Raw genomic sequence first — 16009 nt, forward strand, 5'->3', positions numbered from 1 at the left:
CACTGCCTGGTATTAAATCATCTTTATGTTCTTGTAATAAATCCTAATTGACTCATAAAAGCCTTCCATTAAGTGATACTTCAATATACCCAACTGTCAATTAGCAATTTCTTTTGACTATATCCCGGGCACTTTAACCCAATACATTCAAAATTGAATTTACTTACTGTCAAATATTATAATAGGAGAGACAACTTTTAAAAAGACAGTAATAAATTATATTGAACTCTTCCAATTTAGCTTTCTTATAAAAAACAAATGTACCTCACAGGAATCTGGGGGTTGACTACAGAATTTCAGATGATAGTTATGCACACTGCTTAACTGAGTAGACCACACAGAATTTTCTAGAATGGACATTCATGCTCTTCATTTGAAAATGGCAACAATACTATTATTCAAGTTCTTTAAAAACTAATCAGTGCTATGTAACAGTAGTAATTAAGGCAGTGTTTTCATACAATGGAAATTACTTAGCAATAAAAAGGAATGAATTAAAAGCTAAAACACGTGAATCTCATAGACCCTAATTTAGTGAAAGAAACTGGACACAAATGATTACATGCTGTACGATTCCATCAATACAGATTTTAAAATAGGCAAAACTAATCAATGTGGCAAAAACAATTAGAATGACTGCCTGGCAGGGGGTTAGGGATGTGATACTGACTGAGAAAGGGCATAAAGGTACTTTCTGAAGTGATGGTAATAATGTGTGTGTTAAGGGGTCTGGATTACACAGGTACATGCATTTGTCAAAAGTCAGTAAATATATGTTTTGGATCTCTGCATCTCACTGCAGTAGATTTTACCTTTAAAAACTGTCAACAAACAATAAATGGTGCTTTTTCTTATTAAGAAATTCTAATGTCCTATGAAAAGGGGGTAAATTTGAATTATGTCAAAATCTCCTTATCATTCTTTAATTGTTTCCTGCATGTATGAGGGGGTTCTGTCTGTTATTTGTATATTATTGTATTGCATTGTTACCTCTGGCATCCCCTGGGGAGAGAAGGCATTAAAAGGTGGCACAACATCTGAAACATTTTCATATCCTGGAGGAAGTGGTTCAAACAATGACGAGTTGAAAATCTGGAAAAGTAAAAATAAACTAGTCGAAACTGAGTCGGGTAAAGTTTGATTACTACAAACAAACAAGGAAAAATGTACTTTATCATTGCTGCCAATAAAGGGTTTTGTATTTTGTATTTTGAAAATACATATCAAATCCCCAGCACTGTGCTAGAAGAATAAACTACAGACCCAGAGAGCATCTACAGAGCACCAGGTTTGACTTAGGAGGGAGATTTTAACACCCAAATAAAAAGCAGCATTATACTGTAATCTTAAATCCTTAGAACATTGCTAAGAGATTATTTAGCAACAAATTTAATACCAAATTTGCTTCAATAAAAAAACTTACATATGGGGGTGGAATCCTTATCAAATAGTGTCTAGATACACTGAACAACATTCACACTGAAAAGAACTAAAGATGCTGAACTATATATAAAATATTATCTTTTTAAGTGTATCATCAAATTGGAAGGGAAAAAAAGTAAGGAATCTCAGAAGCCAAAAAAGTGGGGTGTGAAAGCAAGAATCTCAATAGATTGCACTAAAGCCTGCCTTTGCCTTCATTAGACCCATGAGAGCCAAAACAGAAATTCTGAGATGGTCCAGATAATGGAGTATAATAAGATACCACTGCATAAAGCTGGGTTGCCAAAGAACACCCTTTAGGGTTAAGATTAGTACATATGAGGGCTTGTAAACTGAAGAGAGGGGTGCCTGGGTGGTGCAGTTGGTTGGGCATCTGATTCTTGGTTTCAGCTTAGCTCGTGGTCTCAGGGTTGTGAGATTGGGCCCCACGTTGGGCTCTGCACTCAGCATGGAGTCTGCATGAGATTCTCTCTCCCTATGCCCCCCCACCTCTAAAAATCAATCAATCAATCAGTCAATCTTTCTAAAAAAGAGATAGAAGAAAATAGAAAGGATATAAAGGAGCTAAATTTGAATATATAATGATTAAGAATTTTCCAAACTGATAAAATTATGAACTCTTAAGATTCAGTTAGTCCAGTGAATCCTGGCCAAGCTAATAAAAATTATGGGCATAAACTGATAGGGTATGACCAAAGTGAAAGTATTCTAAAATGTCTGTATTGTAGAAATATTGACTGAGTCCCATACATACTTTAAGGTTTTGCTGAGTCATTTTGACCTCGGTAAACGTTCAAATATAGCTTCTCTGAGAGCCCAGGAGCAGAGCCCACAAACATAAGAAGTTGAAAACTTCCCTTCTTTTATCACAACCAGGAGTTGATTTGGGGGATATTTATTTCTATTTCTTTCTTTATTTTTTTATTTTTTATTTTTTTTTTAAAGATTTTATTTATTTATTCGACAGAGAGAGATCACAAGTAGGCAGAGAGGCAGGCAGAGAGAGAGAGGAGGAAGCTGGCTCGTCCCAGGACCCTGGGATCACGACCTGAGCCGAAGGCAGAGGCTTTAACCCACTGAGCCACGCAGGTGCCCCTCTATTTCTTTAAATAACATGCTGTGTTTCAGATTTAGGCATTCTCTATGGACATTGTGACAGTTCAACTGTTTTTGTCCCTCTGTCCCACCTGTGAATGCTTTTGTATTATCACCATCTCCCAGAGTAATTTAATTACTGTGACTATTCAGAGCTGAGTTCTGTGGTAAACTGTAAACTTCTCCTCTCCTGCACAACACACACAAGTTCCTCTTTCCACTGGCAACAAATACAACTAGTGTTCTATAGATTCTACCAGAAATATTTCAAATATATACAGACACATTATCTTATCTTTGTTCATGTAGAGATAACACATGATATAGATTGAACTGTACACTGCCTTTTTTAATGTCACAAAAGGTAAACAGAAATTTGTAAACTAAATTGTTTTAGTTATATTCAGAATACATAATTTGAGGCTAATATTAGTGAATTCTGGAAAGTGAGCAATGCTTTCTGGTATATAGTCTACCTTTGATAAAGTTCCTCTAATAAAAGTTGTCTCCTTGACCTTACAAATTTCTCCTACTTGTTAGAATAACTTATAAACTTGCTCTAAAATCTCCTCGTACAGAGAAGCTGTAAAATTGAAGATTACCGTATCAGCAAATTGAGTGAGACCAACTTGAGTACTCCCTTGGCTGAAAGACGTGCTGATGCAAGAACTTTGTTTCTAGATGGATTTGTATTGAACTTTATTACAGTTTCTTTTATATTCTTTCTCAATGATTCAGATGAGTTTCGTACCTTATGTGGGTCACAGAATTACAGGCTATATGGAGGATGTGGGGATTTTTGAAGGGTAGCAGTTGCTAGGGTTTCATGTTAGGATCTGTGTGCCTCAGGAAAGGTAGATACTTGGTGCTCTTGTTGGGATAACATGACGTCAGGTTCACTCCCGGTCTCCCATCACTGTTCGTACCCATGCCCGGGACCAGGGCCATGTACCATGTTGAAAAGTAGTGATAGATAATCCAAACTCAAAGGGAATTTTTTTATTGTCTCACAATTAATTTTGATAGTTGCTATGACGTTTCTCAGGTGTTGTAAATTAACTTCCTTTCCAAGTTTACTAAGCGTTTTTATCATGAATTCAACTTCCATTTGTTCAACGCTTTTTGGGGGGGGGATTTTTTTGAGATAAGTATGTAACTTTTCTTTTTCATAATGATAATTATATTACTTATATGTATATATTACACATTTGTCCTATATTTTTTCAATTTGCTTGTTGGGTTATCCTTTCTAGATTATACTTGCCTTATGAAATGAGTGCATTTTTAACATTCTTTGAAGTAGGTTGTAGTATATTTAAATGATCTTTTAATCTTTCAAACTTAAAGGAAAACCACTTGGTCTTGATGCCCTGTGTTGTAGGAGTTTTTGAAGAACTGATTTAATTTCTTTTAAGTTATTTGGATTTTTAATAATGCATACTTGCGTAAATTTTCATTTTTTTTTCCATTTCATCTCAGCTATGAATTACTGGCACACATCTTTCTAGCATTATCTCTTCTTATCTTTCTTATCTGTGTGGCATCTCTAGAGATGCCTCTTTTTTCACTCCTTATTTATTTAGGTTTTTTAGGCTTTTCTTGTATTCTTCCTTATTGATCTTTGGCCTTTAGGGGACAAAAGGGATTATTTGGGTGGATTACCTCATCAGTGCTGACCGGGTAATTCCAGATTGACTAGTTAAAGGTCACATTCCTGGGAGAGGCTGAAGCTGCATTAGGTTGGATATTAAGTCTTGGTTTGCTGAGTGGGGCTCAGTCCAAGTAACTCCCTTTGGGGCCTGTTGTAACTTTTCCTCCAATAGATAAGAAGAAATTTAGAATTGTTGGTGAAATGAAACACTTAGGTAGTGACCCTCTTTATCTCTTAATAAGGTTTTTGACTTTGCCCTAAAACTTACTTTATAAGATAAAACCATTTTTTTAAGTCAATATCTACTTGGTGTTTTTCAGTTTTGTTTCTTTCAAACTTGTGATGTTATGTTCAAGTCTCTCCTTATAAAATAGTACATAGCTGATTTTACTTAGTCTGCCACACTATGTTTTTAATCAGATTTTTTCCTTTAAATATTTTTCTCAATACTTATACACAGCATTTAAGTCATTTTTACTCTCCTATTATGTGATTTTTACTTTTCCTTTCCCCCCGCAATGCTCCTTTTTCTTACGTGGAAATCGTGTATCCTGGGCAGCTGTCTTAACTTGGGTTCAAATAAAACTCTTTTGCCATTCCTTTAAAATTTAAAAGGTGTGTTCATTTTGTGTCAACAGTTGAATAGTGTTTGTTTCAGGAAAGGGAGAATTAGGGAGGAAGCAAGGCACTTTGGAGAAGTATGTGACTCTTTATGTTCAGATGTACTTTGAATGAAAATAAAAAAAGGAAAATGAACTAATGATATAGCTTTATAGGAACTAATGATAGGAAGCTTTAGGCAGTGTGATATTGTGATTTATAATAAATGTATATTTGATCTTCATCCTTATCTGGCACTGAGCTCCTAAAACCTCCTAAAAGGAATTTCCTGATGAAAGCAACAAAGCTGTCTATTGTTATGTTAACGACTTAACTTTTGGATACCTCTTAAGGATGGGAGCTGGTAGCCAGGAGAACCAGCTTAGTGATGACAGGGTTGGAACTTTCAGTCCCACTGCCAAACTCCCAACCAGGAGGAGAGATGGAGCTGGAAGTTGAATCAATCACCAATAGTCAAAATTTAATCATCACACCTATGTAATGAAGCCTCCGTAAAAACCCAAAGGACAGGGTTAAGAGATTCTGGGTTGGTGAACACATGGAGATGTCCGGGGACTGGGGCTCCTAGAGAGGACATGGAAGCTCTCTGCTCTTTCCCACACACTTTACCCTATGCATCCTTCATCTGGTATTGATTTGTATCATTTACCATCCTTTTAATAAATCAGTAATCTGAATGTAAAATATTTTTGCAAATGTGAATTTACTCTAGCAAATTAATTAAACCTGAGGAGGAGATCATAGGAACCTCTGATTTCTACCCATCTGTCAGAAGTACTGTTAACAACCTGGACTTTCAACTGTCATCCTGTGTTGGATGGGGTCACTGGAACCTCCAGTCTATAGCTGGTAGGTCAGAAACAGGCTGGGCTTGCAACTGGTATCTGAATAGGTGGGGGAGGGGGCAGTCTTATGAGACTGAACTCTTAACTATGGAATCTGACACTATCACCACGTAAATAGCGTCAGAATTGAGTTGAATTATAGGGCACCCAACTGGTGTCTGAGAATTGATTGTTTTATGTGTAGGAAAAACACTCCCCATCCCAACAGAAACTGGACAAGGAAGCCAAAAGAGACAGCTAACACCATTCCAGAAAATCTCCAGAATGATGTTTCTACATGATACCTTTCTATTATGTGACAAGGTTGAAGAATTTAATATATGCCAATAACGGCCAAACAAACAATGAAATGGAATAATAAAAGCAAAGTCACAGTCAAAATTGGGAGGTGAAAGAAGGAAAAAAGAAGTGCAAGTTTGTTATTTTTCTCATTCTATATAGATCTTCCCCAAATCTGACAGATCAAGACAAAGAAAAAAAATATATATATATACACACACACACACACACACATATGTATATTTATTTAACATTATCTGTCTCTTATTTCATCATTAAATAACTTTCTTAAACATACTTTTATAAACTGCTTAGTACTTAATTATATAAATGTTATGGGACCATATGTGGTATACTGATATTCCATATAACTTTTTTAAAAATACTTTTTAAATTTTGAGAGAGTTTAATATTTTAAAAAGATAAAGTATTAACTACAATAATTTAAATAGTAGTTAATATGGAAAGTTTTAAATCATATTAGGAAATTTAGCATGGGATTACATCACTGACAGGAAAACGTAATAGCGTATTTGCCATTAAAAGATTGATTCATTAGTTGATAGAAGGTGATCGACATACTAGGGAAAAAATTTTTTAAATTTATATATATTTAAATCACATGACATTTTCAGGTCACTGATCAAGCTGGACATATTGAAGCTATATACAATTGAGAAGGCCCAACTAACAAAAGGACAGAAGGAAACTATCTAGATTGATAGGGGCTATTTCAGTTAAGATACAATAGCTCTAAAACTATGATAAACAGGGGTATGCAAAAGAGTTTAACTTTACCAGCTTTCATACTGAATACATTTCATACTAAGAAATACCTCAATTACTTGTATTATCTTTTCTTCCTCAAGTATATACCCTAACTCGCAAACAAGATTATAAATTCTTTAGATAATCATTCTATAGACATTCTCTCTAAACTCTCTTCTGCCTTCAAATGCCCACATCCAAGTTCTGGGCACAGAGCTGAACACATGATCCTATAAGCCATGTCACTGAATACAAATAAAAAGCTGCAGACTCAAACTATACACCAGGTGTCTTGAGTTTCCTCACACCCCCACACTTAGACAGTATCTATTATAGTCCAAACCTATAAAAAATCGTGTCTATTTCATTTGCCCGGAAGTACTAATATATCATATTCTGTATCAGCACGCAATACTAAAAAACAGAATATACAACTGTCATCAAGCATTAATTTTTTCCAACATCACTCCAAATTCAAACATCATAGGAAAGGAATTGACAATGGCAATGAGATACTAAAGACAATATTCCCAAGTTTCAATAATTTTGATTTCTATCAATACTTAGAGATGGTATGAGGGCATACTCTCATAAAAGCTGCTTAAAAATAATAGAGATGAGGATGGTTTCTTATTTCTTTGTTTTACCTCATTTCCGTCTTCATCAATTATTGAGATGTAGTTGGGATGAGTCTTATTTGGATAGGACAACAGGACATCGTAATGGGCCAACTCAACAGAATCCAGGCCAAATTCTTTCCACTGGGATTGAATTTGCTTTGCAAGCTGAAAGTTTTGTTCTGTTCCTGCTAAATGTGGCAGCCGTGTAAAATTACTGGTGAACAAAAATTGAAAGTGGTTAGAAATTAATGTTTAGTCAGCCTTTATCCCAAATGAACAACCAAGGAAGGCAGATTGACGTTTAAAAGGTGCTTTGAAATGTGGTATGTTAAAAAAGCGAAGTTATACTATTATCGCATCAAAGAGATTATCAAAGCATATTTTGAAGTTTTCATGCTCTAATTTGTACTTATTCAAGAGCAAAATTGGAGAAACTGATCTTTGTAGAAAACTGTTATGTGCAGTCCGGTGGGTGTCCCTATATAGTAGATGAGGAAAGTGTCCTCTTCTTTCCTAAGGCTCATACATCTTAGAACTTTCATGGAATTACTTGTTTCACTACATGAAATAGATTTAGAAGGTAAGATATTTTCATACAAAATGCCAAGGTGTGATGTGCCAAGAATGATTGATAAATACATTTATTTTTAAATACTTCAAGTTATGGCCAAGTGAGAAACTTTTTGATTAGCAACCTTTATAAAGTATCTTCATTAAGGAAAAATCTAAACATATTTTGAGAAGCTCAGACTGAATCTCTTGTACTCCATTGATTGTGCATAGTAATACACTTAAAAATCAATGATGATAATAAGCCTGACCAGGAATGTCTCTAATGAATAAGTTATGTGGGCAGAATTTAAGCTACCAAAAATATTTTAATGAGTTTATTACTTTCCCATTTAGTATATCTGGATACTAATGCCTTTGTTGTTTAAATTTCATTCTCTTCTGGAAATGTGTTGTTTCCCTGAAGATTCAGCTCATTGGTATTTTCATCTTAACCCACTTAAAGAAAAAAAAAATCCACATGCCATCATGTATCATAAAAAGACATTTATTTCTAGATCTTCACACACTTCTGCTTTTGAATATGTAGGGTTTTTTTTTCTAAAACCAACACATGTCTATCCTTATAGGGTTTTTTTTTTTTAAACTAACAAATAGGCAACATGATTATGATAATTCCATTTTCAAATGTTTACTTTTACTGTAAATTTATCTTAATTTTTGACTTGGAAAATCAACTGCCCAGAAGAATAACTCTCAATTTTTAAAAAAATGGAGTTCTTGTGATTATTTTTTATAATTCTATTAAAATAATTTAAACTGTATTTATAAAGATAGTTATTAAAATCCTTATTCAAAAAACGTTCATTCCAAAAATAACACTATAGGGGTCAAAAGTGGGCTGCCCCAAGATGGGCCACTTTGGCATGAACGTTCTTCTGAGCTGAAGGTCATCAAAACCCTTATAACCTCAAAAGAAACTTTTGATACTCCCTTAACAACATGGAAGACTCTAAATTGGTGATCTTTCTCAAAATAAGGATTATTAGCAGAGATCAATTTTATCTGAGTGATCCATCTGTATGGAAGGGCAAATATCTAATTACCAAACATCTGATTTTCTTATCACCCTACAAAGTGCATTCCTTTGATATACCTCATTTTGCCTGTCTTTGGAATTCCCATGTCTATATGGATCCCCACACATACATTATTAAATCTGATTTTCTCCCGTGAATCTCTCTTGTGCCAATTTAGTCCTTCTGGTAGGACCTTGAAGGAACAAGACATTCTTGCTCCCTTACAACAACAGACACAAAATTTCAAATGTGTATTCACAAAAGGTAGTAACAAAAATAACACAATTCTAAGAGGCAGCTGAGCTGTCTTTGTATCTTTTCAATGTATACCTGCAGAGATAACAGAAAAAGAGCCAACACGTTAATTTTTTCCATATTATACAGATCATAAACTGTAACATAACTCAAGTAGATGCAGATTATGCATATTTCTTCAAGTCAGAGTGATCACTGTCCCTACATGTAAGACATAGGGCACCAGGCTGGCTCAGTTTGGTAGAGCATGTGCTTCTTGATCTCGGGGTTGTGAGTTTAAGAGCCCTACGTTAGGGGTAGAGTTTACTTAAAAAAAAAAAAAAAAAAAGGAAGAAGAAAAAAGAACAGTTGCCAATAGGGACTCTTGAAACTGTTCTCCCGGGTGCCTGGGTGGCTCAGTGGATTAAGCCACTGCCTTCGGCTCAGGTCATGATCTCAGGGTCCTGGGATCGAGTCCCGCATCGGGCTCTCTGCTCGGCAGGGAGCCTGCTTCCCTCTCTCTCTCTCTCTGCCTGCCTCTCCATCTACTTGTGATTTCTTTCTGTCAAATAAATAAAAATAAAATCTTTAAAAAAAAAAAAAAAAACTGTTCTCCCTACCACCAAAAAAGAAAGGAAGGAAGAAAGGCAGTGAGGGAGGGAGGGAGGAACTGATTATCAGACCCGGCCGCTATGAGTGAAATTCCTCGTAACACTTTTGTAATTACCAATGAGGATACAACACGGTGCTACAATCAGGGCTGGAACCCATACATTTGGAGCAAAGCTGATCCTAATGAAGAAGAGGAGAAAAATTCATTTCCAATGATAAATAAACTCATACAATCCTGTAAATGGTATAGTAGAGGTTTTGCAACTAACCTCTGAAATCCTGGCTAAATCTTCAGTTTCTCATCTATACCCGCGGAAAATATTGCTACCTCACTACTTTCCAAAGCTCTGTAGCTCAATTAGGTAACTTAAACTGCACCTTATAATTTTTCTTGTTTTAATCAATTATGAAGTGTGTTGCAAGTAATTTGTCGATTCTAATAAAATATCAAGTTTTCTTAAAAAATAATAATTTACAGATCATCCCAAATAGCCAACAACTTGTATTTAAAAATGGGCTCTGTCTGGCTAGAAAAGTGCCATGTATCATTACAATATCTCAATTAATAAAGAGACCTGTTAGGACTCCTGTTTTAATACATTGTGTCTGGTTTACAAATGATGGAAAGGGCTTGCAGGACCTAGATGTCTGGAAGGCAGCTAGTAAAAGCACTCAAAGGCGTGTAACGGAAATTCTGAGCCCAGAGGTCTAAAACAGTTTTCCAAAATAATCTTATTTTTAGGAACCTGGTAGAAGGGAAGGAAAATTTCCCTAAAGAGGTGCAAAGTAGTGAACAGGGCTGAGAATTCAACCAGGTTTTTTCAAAACAGAAGAGAAACAGGACAACCCTGTATCTGAGGGAGGCTGGGATCCATCCAGCCACAACGAAGAGGCAGACAACTTGGAAGTAGAGAGGATCTTTACAGAGCAAAGGAGGATAAGATGGCAGATCTGAGGCTGTACCAACCCCTGGCCTATTGGTAGAATTAGATTGAAAGCTCTCTGATGGTTGAGTGGCAAATGGGAAATCTGGAGAGTCCAGGAAGTTTCCGGTAATTCTGTGGTCCTTGTCATATGGGAAACAAAAGCAGAAGAAAAATTATTAAATTTCCTTACTACCTAGAGCCCACTGATAATTCCTTGAAACAGGTGGAGTGACATTCCTCTAGGGATTCAGCTGCCTCAATGTTAATATTTTGCTAAGGGAAAAAGGCACTCCTAGCCTGAACCTCCCTCCTGCCCACAGTCAGGATCCTGTAAGTCTTCTTTAATGTGTGAAAATTCCTTTAGAAACTTCCTTTATCTCTAACTACCCCAAGATACATGTTGGCAATCATCCTCCAAGCATATGACTCACTGATACACATCTGAAGGGTCTCGTGACTAAGGTTTTATTAGATGGTAATAAATGACATTTCCCAACACCAGCTAGCCCCCTCAAGATCCTGGAAACCTTGCTTCCCAGTTCCTTTGAGACTTATACTATCCCTAACCCTCTCCCAACTTGAAAGTGTATAATGTGCCACTTCTCATGACCCTGGTGCAGCTCTTTCTACCCACAGGTCTTGTCCCTGTGCTTTAATAAAATCACCTTTTTGCACCAAAGACATCTCAAGAATTCTTTCCTGGTTGTCAGGTTCAAACCCTAGCATCGTCTTTCCTACATCATTTGGAGGTATGAATTGGGTTCTCATAATTTCTTTCTTCTGTGCTAGTGGTAAAAATGCTTGAGCTCTAAACAGAGGAGTTTGGTTGGGGGCATGGAGAATAAGCAAGAAACTAACTGCTTTCATTTTACTCAGGGTCTAGAAAGATAAGTGAAAGCATTCATGTTTCTTCCTTGCCGGTCAGTCCATTTCCCTGATTAGGAAAGGAAGCAGGGTACAGTAGCTCTGTCTGGGAGTGAACATTGTATCTTGCCAGAACTCCACTTTTATTTTATCTATTAAGCATAACTATAGAGAAATAACTCCAAGAGGCAGAGGAGGGGTTTCCACAATATTTAAGCTTCTGGGTCTCTCAGCTGAAATGGCCCTTCCAAAGACCTGGAAGTTGCCCTAGCACATTTTTATTCATAGTTTTAATTCTATTGTAATAGGAAACACCTGGGTAGCTCCATTAAGTATCTGCCTTCAGCTCAGGTCATGATCCTGGGGTCCTGGGATGGGGCCTACATCCAGATCTCTGCTTACTGGGGAGCCTGCTTCTTCCTCTCCCTCTACTGTTCCCCCTGCTTGTGTTTTCTCTCTCAAACAGATAAAGAAAATCTTAAAAAAAAAAAACTAAAAAATAAAACAGACATCTGTGTTTATATGATCATGTATGTGCACATCTATGCATTTTTTGTGCATATATATGTGTGTGTATATAAACTGTCTTTTATATAAAATTGTAACTTGTATTCACTAAGGAATCCTTCAATCACCATCAGGAACTCCAAGTATTTTACTTTGAAAAGGCTAAGTATTCTAATCAGTTATATACAGTCATTCCACACAAGTGTTTTATTTTTAGTTGCTTTGCAAATACTCTTTAAAATTTACTCATTTACATCTTTTGCTCTATACTACAGACAGCTATTTCGGAAAGAGGGAGCTAGTTTTCAAACCATGTTACGTATACACTCTCTAATTCATCCTCATCACAACGATATCATGGTCATCACCTTTTAGAGGTGGAAATAAGAGCTTAGGAAGGTTAAGTATTCACTCCAAGTGACTTTAGTGTCAATGGGCAAAGACGGAATTTAAGTTCAAGTATATCTGAGTCCAAAGGCCAAGTTTATTCTTTTGACTAAAACAGAATTTCCTCTAAAACAAGAGTCAGCAAATTCTGTTCCTCTGACTGGGTCCAGCCCACTTCCTTGTTTTTTTATGGTCTACAAGCTGAAAATGGTTACTACATTTTAAATAGCTTAAAAAAGAGAAGAATATTCTGTGACACACATGACATTCAAATTTCAGTGCCCATAAATAGTTAAATTATTGCAACTGCCACTCTCGTAGGTTTACATATTTTCTCTGGCTTCTTCTGTGCTATAGCAGAGCGGAGTAATTGTGATAGAGATCCGCAGGCCTACAAGGGCTGGTCCTTTACAGACAGTTTAATGACTCCTGCCCAAAATTTTCTCTAGTGATACAGTTTAGCTAATCCTGTCTAGATAAAATACGAAACAAGGTTTTCAACAAATAAAACTTTTTTAAAAAGTCAGTTCCTGTATGTGAAATATTGAAAAATTTTCTGAACAGAATAACAGATTAGCCATATAACCTATCAAGTATATGCTTACTATAAGAACCTCTTGATGTTCTCAGCTTTCAATTCATCCAAAAACGCCTTCTTCACATTACGCTGTGGGACAATGTTAGTAGGTTCATTAGAGGATCTTATAAACCGACCTGTAAAATATATACAAAGATAGGAATGAGACATGAGCTCACAAACAGGACCTATTTTCCCTTATTATTGTATTTGTCATGCATGAAACACAAAGTATCAATGACCTCCAGTAGTAACTGAGATTCTCTTACATTTAATTTCTCTTGCTCTTCCACTGGGGGAAAAAGGAATCATGGAAACACTTTTCAAATACAGATCAGTCACAACATATTTTTAAATTCAATTTCAACAACAGGTATTGCTGTGATTCTAAAAATAAAAACAAAATATTTTCTAAGGTGACTGAATTAAATATGTTTCAACTAATGGGGATAAACAAGATCTCTTAAAGGTTACGGCAAAAAGGAGATCTACCTATCTTCTCCTGAAAGCTTCTATCCCAAGTGACTGCTCCTCTGGTGAGTCATAATGAGCATTTAGTAAGTGCTGATAATGAATTAATGATGAATCTATTTCAAGCACATAAATTATTGTTCTGTTTCAGAAACTAAAGCAAAATGTATTGAGATTCTGTGTTTCCAGTTGAAGCAGCTTGAGACTTTGAACTTCAGAAAGCTAAAATCTATCCAATGGCTCTGCACGATGCCCAGCGCACACAGAGGCCAGAGAGAACAGGTAGCCAGATCATGTAGAGCGGTTGGTTAGCTCTGGTAGCTGGCTTTTAATCCGGGGGAAATGAGGCATATTTATAGGCTTCATTTAGAGAAATGACACAATCTGGGCATAAAATAGTTATCAAAATCACCCATCCAGCTTTCGTGGAACTTTCCAGTTATTAATCATACACATGCATACACACACACACACAAACACTTGCATACTGAAACAAAGGGGTGGCAGCAAATGGAAATACAGTTCTACCCCTACATAAAACAAAAGGACTTGGATTCGATAGGATCAGGGAAAGGCACGCTGAGAATGAAATGCTTTAATCCAGAGCTGAAAAATGAGCAAAATGAAGAGGTTGGAGGCTTGTGGGGGAGAGGAAAGCAGAGAATCCTAGGAAAAAGTTAACAATTAATAAAGAGCTTGTTCTGTGTCATTCACTGGGCAGTGAATTCAGGACAGGGATGAACTACTGGTCCTGTGGGCTAGCGTCCAATTAGACACATCCCCTCATCGAGAAGGAATAAAGTGACGACACCCCAACACCGAGCTAGGAGCTTTAAGTGCTGTTTCATTTATCATTCCGAATAAATTACAGAGATTTCCTCATCTTAAAAATTTGAAAACCGAGGCCAGGAGAGACTCAGTAAATTGTTCAGAGCCACAGAGAAGTAGCTGAGGCAAAATTAAAATCTAAGAGTCTGAGCTTTTCTGTGTTGTCCTTGGTTCTTTACGGAGTCGGGTTAAGCGTGCGAATCAGTGCACAGAGCAACGCAAAAGACCTACCGGTAAAGATCTGTTCGGGGCGCTGAAAAATCATAGCCCGTTTCCAAACGTTCCTCTAATTATCTGACTGCCAAGGACGAAAGAATGAGGAGAGAACAGCGCCTCCGTGCAACAATGCCCTATGTATAACCACTGCATACATGAAGCAGCCCAGGTATCCGACGACCGAAGACCCCAAACAGGTGAGAGTCCTTTCCGGCAAAGCTCCCTGGGCGGCCTGGTTCCACTCCCCCGCTCGTCCTAACGCGCACCAGTTTCTCAAAGACCTCGAGGGGGTGGCACCGGCTGAATGAAGTCCAGTTTCAGGGTCTCTGCGTTCCACTCCTTACCCCGGGTAACCATAGCCTGTCCTGAACCCCACTGTGCCCCGGCTCCAGTGACCCCCCCCAACTAATCCGTGGGGGCCCGGTCCCCACCTTCCCGCAAACCAAACCACGGTCCCCGGGGGAAACACGCTACAGGACCGCACTCGACAGCGGCCCCTCAGTCCCGGGAACCGCGGGCCCGCGGGGTAGGCGCCGGCGTGCACGAGTCCAGCGCGCCCCTACCGAAGAGGAAGCCGACGATCAGGAGGCCGGCGGCCAGCACCAGCGCCCCGACGCACAGCCAGCGCGGGCGGCGCCAAGCGACAAAGGTCGAGTCGGCTTCGTGCAGGGGATTCCACATCTCGGCGCGCCCGGCGCCCCGCACCCCCCGCCCCAGGCCCTGCGCCTCTGCTGCGGCCCCTCTGCAGCGTGGCGGCGGGACCCAGGCGTCCTCCCACCCTCGCCGCGCTTATCCGCTACTGAGGGCTGGAAGGCGCTTCCTGCCCGGGACTCGAGTTTCTCCGCCCCAAAGTAGTTCTAGCTCACTCCGAACCAATCAGCTTCGGGGGTTCTCAAAGTGCCAACAAGGGTCATTCAGCATCCTGAAGCTGTCCGATGGTGACTTCTGTACTTTTCTGGGTGTCTGTGTACAGCAAATTAAAACCTTTCTTTAAAAAAAAAAAAAAAAAAAAAAAGGCCTAGCATGATCTCACTTTGAGTTTCTTGAAGTATTTTGTGTGTGTGCGTAGAAAAATGTCTGGGTAGGATTAGTACCGAAATGTTTAGAGTATTTACTTGCGGAGGGTGATATGGTGAAGGCTGGGAGAGGGGCGTAGAGGATTTTCTTGAACTTCTTACTTTATATGTATATATGTATATAGATAGATATATATCTATATATATAGCTATCTTAAAATAAGCAAGTTTCACTTAGTAATAAAAATTAACAGAAAAATATTGCATTTTGCTTAAATGTGACAAATGTGGTTTTTCTTCAAAAGTAAGAAGCTATTTTCTATTGAGTATTCTGCTTTTTTCTTTTAGTTTTGTAAGAATTTTTAAATATATATATGCCTGTAATTTTAAAATTTATTTCTTTGACTCAATAATGAAGATTTTCATATCAATATATAAATCATTTCCTTGTTTTTAGTAG

General features: G+C 37.6%; 1 protein-coding gene across 3 annotated transcripts in view; it reads right to left on the minus strand.

The window, feature by feature from the left end:
* Positions 1 to 15367, minus strand: part of FOLH1B (folate hydrolase 1B) — a 58878-nt gene extending 43511 nt beyond the window's left edge. For 2 of the 3 annotated variants that reach the window (XM_032358132.1, XM_032358133.1), the window contains exons 1-4: positions 15097 to 15366; positions 13047 to 13155; positions 7350 to 7536; positions 991 to 1092 (exon numbers count right to left, since the gene is read on the minus strand). In XM_032358132.1, the coding sequence (XP_032214023.1) occupies positions 991 to 1092; positions 7350 to 7536; positions 13047 to 13155; positions 15097 to 15214 (516 nt within the window). In that variant the 5' untranslated portion in view covers positions 15215 to 15366. Of the gene's footprint in view, positions 1 to 990; positions 1093 to 7349; positions 7537 to 13046; positions 13156 to 15096 lie in introns of all 3 variants that reach the window. The other variant, XM_032358134.1, reaches the window with a different exon arrangement.
* Between the last annotated feature and the right edge of the window lie 642 nt (positions 15368 to 16009).

This window comes from Mustela erminea, chromosome 9 (assembly GCF_009829155.1).
Source record: "Mustela erminea isolate mMusErm1 chromosome 9, mMusErm1.Pri, whole genome shotgun sequence".
In the NCBI taxonomy this organism is placed as follows: domain Eukaryota; kingdom Metazoa; phylum Chordata; class Mammalia; order Carnivora; family Mustelidae; genus Mustela; species Mustela erminea.